A 15830-nucleotide genomic window follows, 5' to 3' on the forward strand; every position below is an offset into this window, starting at 1 on the left:
GTGCTTAAAAGTATCGTCGCACTTTGAATTATAGCAACCAGATGAAGCACCTGCTGTGCCTTTAGGGGCTTTCCTAATGCTGCACAGCAGGCGCCCAGTTCCCCAACTACGAAGCGCTTCTCTGGCTGACGAGAGAGAGGAGCTCCCGGCTATTTTGACGCGGCGCTGGCGCGAGGCATCCACACGACCTCGCACCCATTCGGCCACCTGCACTAGCGCCCCCGTTCCAACGCTTCGCTCTCATTCGCCGCCCAGGAGGGCTCGCGAAGCAACCCGATTGGCTGCCCTCAGCCCACGCCGAGCTCTGCCAGGTGGCTGCTGAGGTAAAGTGGTGGGAGGGAGAGAGCGCGCGCTCCTCTTAAACCAGCTCGCGAGGCTCCTCCCCTCCGTTCGGCGAGAAGGAGGGATCGCGCGCGCGCGCGCGCTCAAACACCCACTTGCCTACCCGCCCCTCCTTCGCAACTCTCTCTTCCGTGCCGAAAGAGCGCACGCGCGGCTCGCCTCCTTTTTCTTTCTCTCCGCCCCCTTGGCGTGGTGGCGTCAGCGCCGAAAAGCGGTGAGTCGGGGCGGCGCAGTCGCGAGCGGCGTTTCTGTGTCTGAAGGGAAAACGGGAAGAAGGCGCTGGAGTTGCGGGGAGCTCTACGGGGGCCGGCGGGGCTCAAGCAGCCGAAGGCGTTTGGAAATGTGGGGGTGGTGGGGGGCGCGAAACAGTTTCGCGTTTTCGCCGTGATGGGAAATAGAGAGAACCAATTGAGGGTGGGATTATTTATTGTTATTCGTTTTGTGACGGTGTTCCAGTTAGCCCCTTGTTGTGGCGAAATGCAGCTCTGCGAGGCAGGCTTAAGACGTGCTGGAGCCCCCGCTCTAGGGCAGGTCGACCGTGGGGCTGTGCCTCTGAGGGGAGATTTCCCCGGTCAGAGGGGAGAAACTGGGAAGACGCGACCGGTCAAAAAGACTCTTCCTCCGGTCAGCGCAGTGAGGAGGAAAGTCCAAGTTGCCGAGGAAGGGAGAATATGACCTGCTTGTGGTGCTTGCTTGCCTTCATTCAGACAGGAGGGAAAAAAGGCGCTAGTCCTCATCTTGCCAAGGGTATTGGGGGGAACGCCGGGCGTGCAAGCAGCTGCTGCAAAGAACAGCCTCGCCCCCCCGCCTCGCCTCGAAAGGCGGCGATGTCTGCTGCATGGGGGGTGCAGCACCTTCCCTTGCCCTGAGGTAAATCAGGGAGTGAAGGGGGCTGCGGTGGATGCTCCTGGTCAAGTGTTGGAGGTAAAAGGTCTTCACCACTATGGCCATAATAAGCCTGTGTGCACTTGGAAGTGAACATGCAATAGGTTTGACTGCGTTGCCTCCAGATCATCGGTTTAAAAATCCACCACACGTGTTGCGAAGGGGCTTCTCGTTCTGCAGCTGGCTTAGTGGGATGAATTTCCTTAGTCGGTGCACACACACACCCCCATCAGGTATTCCACCTATATGTGGATTTATATCACTTACTTAGGAAACACCCAAGTCCAGCAACACTTCTTCTTGGTCGCCTGTATGAGTTCATTTGTCTTTGCTGCTCAAATGACAATAAGGACCAGAGGACCAGGAAGGAATCATTTCCTCTTAAAGAGGGGTTATATAGAGCAGGGGTCAGCAAACTTTTTCAGCAGGGGGCCGGTCCACTATCCCTCAGACCTTGTGGGGGGCTGGACTATATATATATATATATATATATATATATATATATTTGGGGGTGTGTGAACAAATTGCTATTCACCACAAATAACCCAGAGATGCATTTTAAATAAAAGGACACATTCTACTCATGTAAAAACACACTGATTCCTGGGCCGGATTTAGAGGGTGATTGGGCTGGATTTGGCCCCCGGGCTTGCCTACCCATGATATAGAGACATAAACTGAAGTGTGAAGTGGAGAGCTTTTATGAATAAAACCATAATCTTCAGGAACTTTTTAGGTTCACATGTATGACTTTCTGAAGCTACCCCAAGTGTAATTGTTTAATATTGAAAATTGGTGTTGGTATAGAACCAAATAACCTGCATCACAACATCCCACTTGTGCTGTTACTTAGGTTAACCCACCTGACTGGTGCAAGAAATGGGGATAATAAAATCATAGAATTGTAGAGTTGGAAGGGACAACAAGGATCATCTAGTCCAACCCCCTGTAATGATGGGATCTTTTTGCCCAACGTGGGGCTTGAACCCGCATCCCTGCTTGTGAATCCTTTCCTATATAAGAAAAAGCTTTGCCAGTTAAACTTTCCTGTGGAGGCTGTTGTAAAAGCCACCAGAGCAAGGCCAGGTAAAGCAAAACAGCAAGAGGAAACACTGTTACTATTTAAGTAGGCAAGATTACACACTTGCATTCAATGTTACTTAATCTAAAATATTTGCCACTTCTTGGCTCATGGTCATTACCTTTGATTAAAATCACCACATACCATAAGCATGCATTAAAAGGACAGTAAACCCACTTTATCCCCTACTCTTTGACAACCCTTCATTAATTGTAGTATTGAAAAGGTAACAGATAACAGATCTAAGCAACACTTCGAGTTCGTCTTCTATATGTAAATTTACCCAATTGCCACAATTTCAGCAGCTAGTCTTAAGTTCCATCATGGTCAAAGAGTTGTGGCATTTCTTCAAGATGAACTTATTTTCTGCAACCGTTATTCTAGTGATGGTGTTTAGATTTGGAGCCCTATTTGTAAAAATATTTATATTTTATAGTGAAAAGGTAAATTCTCCACACACCGCATATATTGCATTGTTTACATTTCCTTTACTTTGGGCTATAGATGTGTTTGTTTTATTTATGATATTTACATTGTGTGTCTGTGTGTTTTAAAACAAAATGTAGCATATATCACAAAAGTATCCAGTTCAGCAGGAATTTATTAGGAAACACTATTTTCAGCAGGCTGCATAAGGAATAGTTGAGCACAATACTGTGATACCTCGGGTTACAGACGCTTCAGGTTACAGATGCTTCAGGTTACAGACTCCGCTAACACAGAAATAGTACCTCGGGTTAAGAACTTTGCTTCAGGATGAGAACAGAAATCGTGCTCTGGCGGCGCGGCGGCAGCAAGAGGCCCCATTAGCTAAAGTGGTGCTTCAGGTTAAGAACAGTTTCAGGTTACGAACAGACCTCCAGAACGAATTAAATTCTTAACCCGAGGTATCATTGTATTTATTTAATACATTATTAGGAGAAATCATTTTAAATTTGGGATACTGTGAAGCTAAATGAAGGGTACCATATTATTGCTTGCAAGCTATTGGAAACGATGCCACCATTTGATCAAACAAAAATCTACATATATTTACTTTTTACAATTGAGACAGACTTCATGCTTTAAATTATCTCTGCAAAATATTTAATCATACTGCAGAATAATACTTATTCAAGCAAGATGAACTTGATTTTACAGAATGTGGAGGTCAGTAACTCGGTATACTTTTTGACTCCAGAGTGTAAGCCTAAGTTTTTGGAGAGAAAAATTACTAAGATCCGGAGATTTGGGAAATGTAAACATAATTCAATCCTATTAAGGATGACTCACTGAATTCTTTTATTGCTGGTTTTAATGGGGTGGTTCTTTATAGAAGTTCTCTACACTATAGTTCTAGAATTAATATGTGCCATATCAGTGCAACACCAAAGGATTCCTCAAATAGGTTTTCACTGTCCTGCGGATTTAATTCAAGTTGTAATAATGTGCCAAAGGATCAGGCTAGGATGCTTTGAGGTTACGCTGAGAACACTGAGGGCATTTTGTGCACTTCAAAGCACTGTACCAAAGACTCAAACACATGTGCCTCGAAGAAAAGGAATAGTAATAAAATCAGAAACACAGAAAAAACCAATTTTCCTCATGCTGTTACAAAAAAAGGCTCACACAATAAAATTAAACTGAGTGACAGAACAGTCCATCTACTAGGACTTTGTAGTGAGCCATTGGATGTCACTTTGTAATGCTGATAGTTAGAGCTGAGATTTCTTTTTTTTTTTTTTATAATATTTTTTATTACATTTCTTTCCAACTTTTATACATTGCAAGCAAATAAGGAATTTACAAGAAACCATTTTTTTTTTTTTTAACAAAAATCCCAATTTGGACTTCCCCACCCCTTCCGATTCTGCGTTCTTTATATTAACAATGTCAGCAATTTGTTACCTTATGTCATACCTTATTGTAACTTTTACATGTTATGTATCTAAATTCAATATATTGTGTCACAGTTTTTATACCTTTAAAATAAACGTAACATGTTCAATTCATATTATCTCCTTTTCTCTTTTATCACTTAGTTTACTATTTACTTAATCATAATTGCTAAAGCGTATCATTTCGAAATCATGCACAATCTTAAGATTCATACAGTTTATAATACTTTTGCAAGTAGTCTTTAAACTTTTTCCAGTCCGCCTCAGTTGTTTCTACATCCAAATCTCGGATTCTGCCGGTCAGTTCAGCTATCTCCATGTAGTCCATCAACTGCGTCTGCCATTCCTCCAGCGTGGGTAAATCTTGTGTCTTCCAGTTCTTTGCGATAAGTATTCTTGCTGCTGTACTGGCATACATAAACAAAGTTCTGTCCTTCTTTGACACTTTCTGGTCTACCATGCCCAACAGGAAGGCCTCTGGTTTCTTGGGAAAGGTATACCTAAATATCTTTTTCAACTCATTATAAATCATTTCCCAGAAAGCCTTAACCCTTGGGCATGTCCACCAGAGGTGAAAGAAAGTCCCCTCTGCTTCCTTACACTTCCAACATTTATTGTCAGGCAGGTGGTGTATCTTAGCTAACTTGACTGGGGTCATGTACCACCGGTATATCATTTTCATAATGTTTTCCTTCAAGGCCGTACTTGCCGTGAATTTCATTCCGGTGTTCCATAACCTTTCCCAGTCTTCAAACATAATGTTGTGTCCAACATCCTGTGCCCATTTAATCATAGCAGATTTAACTGTCTAGAGCTGAGATTTCTAACAAGACCAAAAGGAGGGGAAACCCATAAATGTGAAGTCCTGCTTGACAAAGAACCTTATATAGGCCAGGGACCCAGTGGTGTAGCTGGGTAATTTAAGACCCTGGACATAATAGCCTTACAGTGGCAAGGGCTTTAGACAGCTATATGTACTACTTCAGCTGTGAAGCACACAAGCGACATTTTTTCCAGCCCCACTGGCATTCCATGCTTAACAACAGCTTCTGCATATCTGATAATGTTGGCGCAAACAAAAAACAGTCTGCCAACCCTGAATAATATTAATACTTTGAGTATGCACATTTACTCATTTTAATTTCACTTAAATCAGCACCATTATGATAGCAGGAATAAAATGGACTTTACCCATATTCCAAACAAGTTTAACATTTGAGTAGCTGCACACTTAGCAAGTTCAAACTTAACTATCGTTTGGAATATGTGTGGACCAGGACAATAGTTTAAGGAACTTGACGGTGGATTGTGGCCACTGAGCCTTAATTTGGAGACATGCCTTTCTACATCTGGATTTGTAAAAGGGTTTCCTTAGAAACAAATGCCTTCACTGTCATGTTCAGTATATGAGTATCCAATAAATAATAGAATCATGTGTTTGCTTCTGTTTATTAAAGAACCTTGCATGTATGCCACAATGCTGGGAAAAGCTACAACATTCAGCTGATAAACATAATTCAGTAATTAGTTGTGTTAATGCACAATGAATGGTATTGGTAGAATTCCCCCCTGCTCAACACACTGACATTGCCTAAAGCTTTCCCTTAGAGTTTATTAGCAATTTGACATAATTTCTTGAACTGTACGCTTTTTGCTATTTTTGCAAATTCTCCCTGAAGCTGAATTGACGGGACAAATCTGGATGATCTTAAACTAGGAAACATGTCCAGCTGGTGACTCAGTAGAACGTGCTTTTTCTGACAATTTTACAAAGCAATTGGGACACTTAACCCATTTCCAGTGATAAGATAATAGGAACATGGTTGCAAACTGCTGAACTGAATGCACTTCTTAAATGGCAAAAGGAACAAATCAAGTTGTTTGAAATAAGCTGCTGCGTGCCATTGCCATTCCGTGCCTCTTGCCTCTCCTTATGAAAAGCCTATCAGGGGTCATCTCCCCACCCCACCCCAATTTGCTTTGAGGAAGGTTGCTGTGATTTTACTGCTGTTTATCTTGTAATACATCAGTGGGTAATTTTTAAGTGCTTAGACTTGCAAATTTGTGAGTTGAGGCTTTCGGTGTATTACTTGATGAGTTTTGGCAGGCGGCTTGACAAACTGTGTCTTCTAATGTGCAAACGAGTGTAGGAAATAAAAATAAACATTTAAATGTAGAGAGCAATCTAAATAGCATCTCTGCTCCATATGTTGTAGTACCTGCTGGAGACCCATTATAGTCCCTGGACTTTTTGTACACTAACACTTCAGTCCAGATAGCGCTGTGCTCCATCTGCTGTAATCTCTAAGCTGCACAGTATGGGCTTCCTTGGATTTTGACCTGTTATTTGCTGGTTCTTTTGATCTTTGCTAGGCAGGCAATTTGCCATTCTCATTCCCCACCCTTTTTGTTGTTGCTGTAAACTACAGGACAGTGCAATTTTATTGTTTATATCTAAGGCAAATACAAATGTGTGGACCCTAATGGTACTTACAAGTAAAAGGGCATAGACCTTTTGTTGTTTTCTGTTTCTAGCTTTTCTTGCTGTAGGATCTTCGCATAGTGTGACCTTTTTAAAGGCAACATGGGTGGATCTCAGTCTAAGAGTATAGGTTGCTGCAGAAAATTGTTCCCAATCGCAACTCCCCCTCCCCCCAAGAATGACTATTCTAAGGAATGAACACCTGGCTTTGGTCATTGACACATCATTTAGGTTGGATCCCTGTTGTCATAAAGCCTAAAATGACTTGCGGGGCTCTGGAGTTGCATAATTTCTCTTTCAATAACTTTGAGAAGTGAAGGTTTGAAATAAAAAAAAGATCAAAGAAGGCGCTTGATATTTGAATGCTTCCAAGTATTTCAGTATGCTAATATTTCAGTTTTTCATACCTGGATTCAGTTTTGTTACCTGTATTTGAGTGGTGAGGTTAAACACAGCATTTCCTTGTTTCCATCTTGTTAGGTTCAGTGTTTTTACTTAAAAAAACAAACAAACCCTGGCTCTACTCAATGATCTAGTGCTTTGGAAGCATTTTCTTCTGTTCAATTTTGCATATTAAGCAGCATATTTGTCTGTTTGCACAGCAAATATTCTTTTCCATTGCAGAACAGCAGAGATTACAAAACATACAGCTAATAATTCATCTGAAAGTATCTGCTATTAGACAATTGTGTAGTAATTTTATCTGGGTAAATGGCTGCTTCATCCATTCACAGTTGTGGTGTATTTTTGATTTCCACAGTATAGGGGGACCAGTGGCAGAGACCTGATGATGGTGTAGTATTTGCAGTAGGTGGGGTGGATTGGCAGAAGCAGATACACATTATCATAGTGCATGCTCAGTGTGTATTTTCCTTATTTTGGTTGGATGGGATTGAATCTTGGTTTAAAGATGTACAACCATGACTGATGTGCTTACTTCTTACCTGCAGCCAAGCATTCTCACATTGCAGAATAGTATTGTTTTACTTGCATTGCAAATGCTGTAACCCCAACTTCTGCAGACCACATTTCTGAGTCTTCCTGGACAGTTTCACACATGCAACTGAGCCTGGATAGCTCAGTTGGTTAGAGTGTGGTGCTGATAACTCCAAGGCTGCAGGTTCGATCCACGTATGGGGCAGCTGCATATTCTTGCATTGCAGAGGGTTATACTATATTAGGGTTACCAGACGTTCCCAGGGACAGTCCCCGGATTTGCAAATCTGTCTCCGGACAAATTCTGTCCCCGGAATGTACCCAGATTTGCAAATCTGTCCCCGGGAATAGTGGCAGTGGCAGCCTCAGCAGCCCGGAGCCAGCCTGGTAGCGCCGTTGGCTCTGGCTGGCTTCAGGAGCTGCTCACTGCTCCTGCCACTGCTGAAGGGGAACCAGGGATGTCCGGTGGTACAGATCTCCTGACCCTTCCCCCTTTGTTTTGACAGATTGGGGGAGGCTCGGGAGTCACGCGCAGGCAGGCGTTGCCCAGGAGGGGCGCGAGGTGCTTGGTTTCTCTGCCAGGCAAGGTGCAAAGCCCTTCTTTTGCACCCTGGGAACAGATTTTTTTAAAAAAAACTGGGCAACAGCCACCTGCCCTAATCAGTCAAAACAAAGGAGGAAGGGGCAGGAGATCGGGGGAGGCTCAGGAGTCACGGGCATGCGGCGTGCTGTTGCCCAGTTTTTAAAAAACTGCACATTTATGTTTCACAGGGTGCAAAGAAGGGCTTTGCACCTTTATACAATATGCATGTGTGCTTGGGCCCAGGGTCTTTTGCCTCACTATCACCACTACTGATTCCCTGTTGCTACTCAGCTTCAAAAAAAGGGTCCCCAGATTCATTGAAAAAAATCTGGTAACCATATACTATATGATCCTCAGGGTCCCTTCCCACTCTACAGTTCTATGATTCCATGTAATCAAGTGATGATTGCCAAAGATACGACTAAGCTGTTGGGTTTTCATGGAGTAGTAGTTTGTTTACCTATTATTAGATATTTACATTTATATCTCACATCTTTCTCCAAAGGAGCCATGGGCAGCAAACATATCAATACTAAAACAATATAATTTTGTAAAAGGTGAAAAACAACGTTCTAAAAAACATTTTAAAACTCCTAAAACCTATCACGTACTTTCAAATTAATACTTTCAGTTTTGCCAGGGACAGAATTTTCAGTCATCAGATGCCTGGGTAAAAATAACATCCTTAGAATTCTCCTAAAATTTAATCGTGAAGGAGACTGACACACCTTTCTAGGGATGCAGATGGGAGACTACTACTGAGAAGACCCTTCCATCAGTGACTGCTAACTAGGCATCTTCCTGTGGTGGAACTACCAACAGCCCCTCTCCTACAAGTTTATCTCTAACTCCAGATGGGCAGATTTACATTCCATTATTTTAAGTTCCCAAATGAAAATAACCAAGATAACATTAATAAACTAATATAAATAATAGTTTAAAAACTGGTTGCCCTTAGTCAAGCCTTTCTCAATCTTGGATCCCCAGATGTTGCTGGACTACAACTCCCATCTTCCCTAGCTAGCAGGACCCAACGTTAAGAAAGGCTGCAGTAGGCCAACCTAGTCCTCTGTGTGATGCTTTTTCCTGGAAAGAATGAGAAAGAAAGGACAACAACAACGCCCATCATCTTTGCCTATTGGCTACGCTGGCTAAGACTGATCAGCTGTTGCTGATTGTAATTCAGCAATATCTGGAGAGCACCGTGTTGACTGTTTAAAGAGTATATGAAAAACAGGCAGCCATGCTGATCCACAAGGGGGGAAAACTCTCAAGTCCACAGATGGGCCATACCTTTATTTGGATCTAGCTAAAAACAACAACAACAACACATATAAAAACATCATAAAACATCAAACATTAAAAGCTTCCAGATACAGTGGTGCCTTCAGATATCTACAAAAAGTTGTTTAGTTCTTTATCTCCTTGACATCTGATGGGAGGGCATTCCAGAGGGAGGGTGTCACTTCCAAGAAGGCCCTCTGCCTGGTTCCCTGTAACCTCACAGTGAGGGAACTGCCAGAAGACCCTTGGAGCTGGAACTGAGTGTCCGGGCTGAACAATGGGGGTGGGGATGCTCCTTCAGGTATATAGGGCTGCGGCCGTTTAGGGCTTTAAAGGTCAGCACCAGCACCTTGAATTGTGCTCGGAAATGTACTGGGAGCCAGTGTAAGTCTTTCAGGACTGGTGTTACATGGTCTCGGTGGCTGCTCCCTGTCACCAGTCTAGCTGCCGCATTTTGGATTAGTTGTAGTTTTTGAGTCACCTTTAAAGTAGCTCCACACAGTATTCCAAACCGGTGATTACCAGGGCATGTACAGTTCTGGTGAGATAGTGCACGGGCAGGTAGGGTCTCAGCCAGCGTACCACATGAAGATGGTAGACATCTGCCTGGACAGAGAATAATTGGGAATAGGTAATTAAGCTCTCCAGAAACCTTCATTGGGTTAAATGTTACGCAAATCAGGAAGTGAGAGGATGAGGGAACACCCCTCCCATACAAAGTTTACGATGAATGTTGAAGCCATATGATCTCTTGTGGCCCAAACTATTGGAGATTACAGTCTGACTGGGCTATGCCTAGGATTCTGGGACAAAACAACAACAACGGCGATCCCTGTTTGCTTTTTGTTGACAAATTGTATTTCATTACAACTAATGTTTTGCTTAAATGCTATTGAAATGACTTTGTTCCAAATTCTTGCTTTTACAGTGGCTCTACTTTTCTTCCATCTTTTAGATTATGGCACAGACCCTAGGCTTTGGGCGGAAGTACATCAAAGCCTTTTTGAAAGGCTTCTTTGTTGCTGTTCCAGTGACGGTGACTTTCCTTGACAGAGTGGCTTGCATAGCAAGAGTGGAAGGAGCTTCAATGCAGGTAACAATGCAGCTGCTTTTCCCCCAGTTCATTTTCACCTGCGTGGAGGCCTCAATTATAAATTGACAATCCAGTTTCAAAAGCAGGAGAAAAATGCAATTTTCAGCATTTTATGTAAAAGGCCTTTTCATTACAGAGAGGGCAGTTTCCACTGTGTTTGGTCAGGCAGGAGTTTCTTGTGTTTGGGGAGTGCAGAACTTAGCAGGGGTTCCCCCCCTCCTTTTTTGAGACCTATACTTCTATTTCTTTGAGAGGCTTAAGAAATTTAAAGTATTCTATCTGGCTAATTTAGAATTAAGAGAAGTATTACCTGTTCTGTCAATCATGCCTGGGTAGAATGTGGTGTTGGCAGGAGAGTTGATAAAAAGATGGCATAGCCGTGCGCTGAAGCAGAAGTTGCATTGGGAAAGATGCTATGTTTGAATTGAATTGTATTTTTTTAATAACCTAAGATGGATCTTGGATTTTTAAAAATAATTTCCCTTTCAAAACCAACTTTTCAAAGAGAGATGTTTCCATGACCACTTTATTTCCTTTTTGGGGGAAGGGAGGAGAGTTTCTTCTGGAAACTTGATTCCTCCTGATCTTCTTTAATTTTTTGAAGTCCTTTATTTCAGTTACACACATGGCTTGCTTTATTTGTTTTACATCATGATTTGGAACAACCATCAGCCTCTCCCTCTTGCTTTTTCACAGGTATAATAATCCTCTCTGTTTGTACTTTTTAAACTGCAAGTTGTGTAACTATACTCATTGAGTAAGATGTGCAAAAAAGGATTTATGCACTTGTATCCACTTAACACAGGGACGCGGGTGGTGCTGTGGTCTAAACCACTGAGCCTTGGGCTTGCCAATTGGAAGGTCGGTGGTTCGAATCCCCGCAATGGGGTGAGCTCTTGTTTTCAGTACCAGCTCCTGCCAACCTAGCAATTCGAAAGCACATCAAAGTGCAAGCAGATAAATAGGTACCGCTCTGGTGGGAAGGTAAATGGCATTTCTGTGTGCTGCTCTGGTTTCACCAGAAGTGGCTTAGTCATGTTGGCCAAATGACCTGGAAAAACTGTCTGCAGACAAATGTTGTTTCCCTCAGCCAGTAAAGTGAGATGAGCGCCGCAACCCCAGAGTTGTTCATGACTGGACTTAACTGTCAGGGTTCCTTTACCTTTTTTATCCACTTAACATAATCATTCATAATCAAACATAATCAAATTAAAATGTGTTACATAAGCATAGAATTTTATTGTTGTGGTCGGATGGTTCAGGTGTATATATTAATTTCAATATTAAAATGCTGTAAGTTTCCTTTATTTTAACTAACCTGAATTTAATTGTGTCTGATTTTAGTTAAGGCTTCCTTATCTGGAGTGTTTATAGCGTCAGAACCTCAAGGGAAAATGTTCATTTCCTGATTAAGAGACTTCTGTAGTTAAGGTAAACTTATAGTGATGGAGGGCGTGATGACCAGGACTGGAGTGCCTATGCTTTTAGTCCAGCTGGGTGCAGATCTTGAAGGTTTTGACACTGATGGCCTTTATGAGAGACATGTTTCTGCCTGTCCCAAATGTCACTATATACCAGTTTTATGAGGTGCTACGGTGGGAAACGTGCCTCGTTTCTGGATCAGCACAATTGGAGACTGTTTTGACAATTATCCAGCTCATATGTAACACAAAACCAAACCATGATTTCACATGAATGAGCAGGTGTGCTGGTTTCTGAACAGGAGATTATGGCTGGTGTGCTCATTCCCAGGTCCTGCAGCTGCTGTGCTCTTCAGAACTAAGCTATGGTTTGACTTAATGTTACATCTGAACCTGAGTTAGGGTTAGCACCACTCCATGCATTGTAATCAAGGTTTGTTCTTGAGTTTGAAGTTTTCTGGGTGAGTGGAACTGCATAGTCACTAGGAATGCATGACACAGCTCTTGGTGGTTTGCATCTTTTCAGACTGAATGTGATTGATCTCATGTTCGAATGCTCCTCCAAAATTTGTATAATTTGTATATATCCATGCAGATGACAGGTTAGCAGGTTAGGGAAAAACCTAAACTAGAACCCTTCTTCCCAGTACAGGTGCACTTATGTAAACTGAAGTTAGTGTGTACTGTACATTATGTGAACTTTGAACCTATGGAGTAAAATGAGGAACTAGCACTTGGTGTTTGAACACATCCAAAATTATTATTATTATTATTATTATTATTATTATTATTATTATTTAAAAGAAGTTATGGGATTGAATTGATAAGGATATATTCAACGTCCAACTGACAGCGCTTCTGTAGGTACATGTTTTCTTTCTCTTGTTTTGCCTGAGGAAGGAAAACATGACAAATCATCTTCTTTTTCTTTATCTCACACTCCAGAGAGTGAATTATGTTGAATGTGTTTGAAAGCTATAGGATGTGATGGAAAGTGAAGTTTAGTCAGCATGACGCCTTTCACTCATCAATAACACACTTGCATCAGATATATGATTGTCTTGACTCTAAGCTTTCACCGTGCAATCCACAACGATTGGATTTGTAATAGACCTTTTAGACTCCTAGCTGGTTTTGTGCACTCATTATCCTATCTCATGCTGTGATTGAAATTAAAAGTTCTTTCAAAAAAGGAAGGAAATATGGCTTACTCTTCTCTTTTCAAATTTCCTTTTTTGTTTTTGTATTCTGAAGTCGGGTAAATGTAGTGCAGCCCTGCAATTATGGGATAATGCTGCCGTGTTAAAATAACAAACAATTTATTCCAAATCAATTAAAATACATATCATTGTTCATTTTGTGCTGATTTTGCAATTGTTCAGTGCCAGAAGCCACATAGTTAAAACTTTTAAACCTGAGTGCAATTTACCTTATCGTGATCTCAGTTTTACATGAACTAGTATCTGATTAATGCACACCTTATTGTATCACGGTTGGATCATAATTTTCTAACCAGATTAATTTCTCAGATTATTACTGTTCTCTTGGAGCTAAGCCTTGATGCGCTCACCCAAAAAGTTATTAACATATTTCAATATTAGCATATTTACTTAATGACTTGAACATATGTGAGACAGAATGCAGCTGGTGGGATAATTTAGTTGTTTGTTGCTATGGATTTTGTATCTTCTTTTTGTAAAGTTTGCGGGCTGGATCAGGGTTTCATGCAAATGAAACTTCTTTTTTTGTTCCATTAATTTTTATGTGTAAGCACAAACATCACAGTACAGTGGTACCTTGGGATGCGAACGGAATCCGTTCCAGAGCCCCGTTTGCATCCTGAAGCGAATGCAACTCGCATCTGCGCATGCGCGGGTTGTGTTTTGCCACTTCCGCGCATGCGCATGACGTCATTTTGACCATCTGTGCATGCGCACACGGCAAAACCCGGAAGTAACACGCTCCATTACTTCTGGGTCACCGTGGAGTGCAACCCAAAAATACTTAACTTGAAGCACATTTATCCCGAGGTGTGACTGTACTCTTAATATAAACTGGGAGTGGAAAGTCAGAGGTCATTGCACATGCTGAGACATGCAGGAAGTACTAGCAGTGACAGAACATGATTCATGAGCAGGGGTGCCATCTTGAATAAAATATTGGCCGGCAAGTAAGCCCCACTCCACATAACACGGCCTACACACACACACCGTGTGAACAGCAGTGCCCATCAACTTTGGGGGAGTCCTCTCAAATATTTTATCGGGGCAGCGACAAAGGGACCTCAGCCCCTAGGAGTTGGCTCCTATGTTCATGAGTTTCAGAAGCCAAAGGTAATGTGTCTTCCCCATCAGAGACCCTTTTTAATACTTGAGAGGTTTAGTTCTGTTGGCTTGAGGTCACAAAACTGAAAGGTGGACCTGTCATTTGACAGGATTTTTCAACTGCTCAGTTAAGAAGAAAGGAAGATAGGATGACCTAGTCCTATCTAATGTATATTATAAATATACTTAAGTTCATTTATCCTGTAAATGCCCATTGCCAACTGCAGTTATACAGTAAAACACAATAAGCTTTACCTATTTAGCAAAAATGAAAATTCAGCTTTCTATTTATAAGTATGATGCCTTTTGTGAAACAAAACAAAACAAGGCACGTGAAATGAATGTGTGTGGTGGTTTCTCTGACAGCGGAACAATTCAAATGCATGGCTTCCATTCTGAGTAATTTGAATGATTTTGCTCTCAGTATATTCCCTTTTAAAATAGCTTTTATTTTCAAAGGCCAGTACAAGTCTTATTCAGTCTCTGTTTTGCTCTGAGAATGAGGAATGATACAAATTACTGCTTGATTAATAAAGCAGTTTTGTGGGGAAAACCTAATTGGTAGGTAGGTGTGGAATAATAGTGAAACGTTGCAATTAACTGAGTGAGAACTGCGTAACTATCCATCAGTTATGGATGGTTTTCTTTTGCATAACAACATAATATATGAATACTGAATTAGAATATAAAAAGTCTGAGGTAGAATGCTAGGAATGTTGCACCTGGCCAGAATTCCTCTAAATCTTGAATTTCGGCCTTGAAATGTATTGTTATCAGTCATCAGACATATCAGCCTGTCTTGGATCACTTCAGAGACTTTTAACAGTTCGTAGTCTGATATAAAACCAACTTCTGTAGCAATGAGAACTGTTAGAAGGAGTAGTGAGAATTCTTCCCTCTGATTGACAGATGCTTATGCTGATATGCTTCTAGAGTTTTCTAGAGGTTGGTAGAAAGCTATGTCTTATTCAAACCCCCAACTCAGATAGCTGTATAAAGAGAACCCTGTTACATGTTCCTTGAGGTTTGGACATTACTTGACTTTTCTGTGGGGTACAGTGAGTACAGTGGTACCTCGGGTTACATATGCTTCAGGTTACAGACTCCGCTAACCCAGAAATAGTACCTTGGGTTAAGAACTTTGCTTCAGGATGAGAACAGAAATCGTGCTCCGGTGGCGCGGCAGCAGCGGGAGGCCCCATTATCTAAAGTGGTGCTTCAGGTTAAGAACAGTTTCAGGTTAAGGACGGACCTCTGGAACGAATTAAGTACTTAACCCGAGGTACCACTGTATTATATTCTGCATTTAAAGGACTTTACCCCCTGGGCAGGCTGCCTCAAGGTATGGCAAAGAGAGATTTCAAAATTCATATGGGAAGGGAAGAGACCCAGAATTAAACATTTGATCTTAATAGATTTAAAGGACAGAGGAGGCTTCTCCCCACCCAATCTGAAATTATACTGTGAGGCAGCCTGCATCACATGGTTGAAGGACTGGTGTAAACTGCAGGACCTGGACCTC

The 15830-nt window shown here is 41.9% G+C and overlaps 1 protein-coding gene across 2 annotated transcripts in view; it reads left to right on the plus strand.

Annotated features, from left to right (window-relative positions):
* Positions 1 to 226: 226 nt before the first annotated feature.
* The window catches only part of IMMP2L (inner mitochondrial membrane peptidase subunit 2), a 450464-nt gene continuing 434860 nt past the window's right edge, over positions 227 to 15830 (plus strand). Inside the window, exons 1-2 of one of the 2 annotated variants that reach the window (XM_053404659.1) lie at positions 227 to 323; positions 10426 to 10563. In XM_053404659.1, the coding sequence (XP_053260634.1) occupies positions 10429 to 10563 (135 nt within the window). In that variant the 5' untranslated portion in view covers positions 227 to 323; positions 10426 to 10428. Of the gene's footprint in view, positions 324 to 421; positions 557 to 10425; positions 10564 to 15830 lie in introns of those variants that run through there. The other variant, XM_053404658.1, reaches the window with a different exon arrangement.

Source organism: Podarcis raffonei, chromosome 10, assembly GCF_027172205.1.
Source record: "Podarcis raffonei isolate rPodRaf1 chromosome 10, rPodRaf1.pri, whole genome shotgun sequence".
Classification (NCBI taxonomy): Eukaryota; Metazoa; Chordata; class Lepidosauria; order Squamata; family Lacertidae; genus Podarcis; species Podarcis raffonei.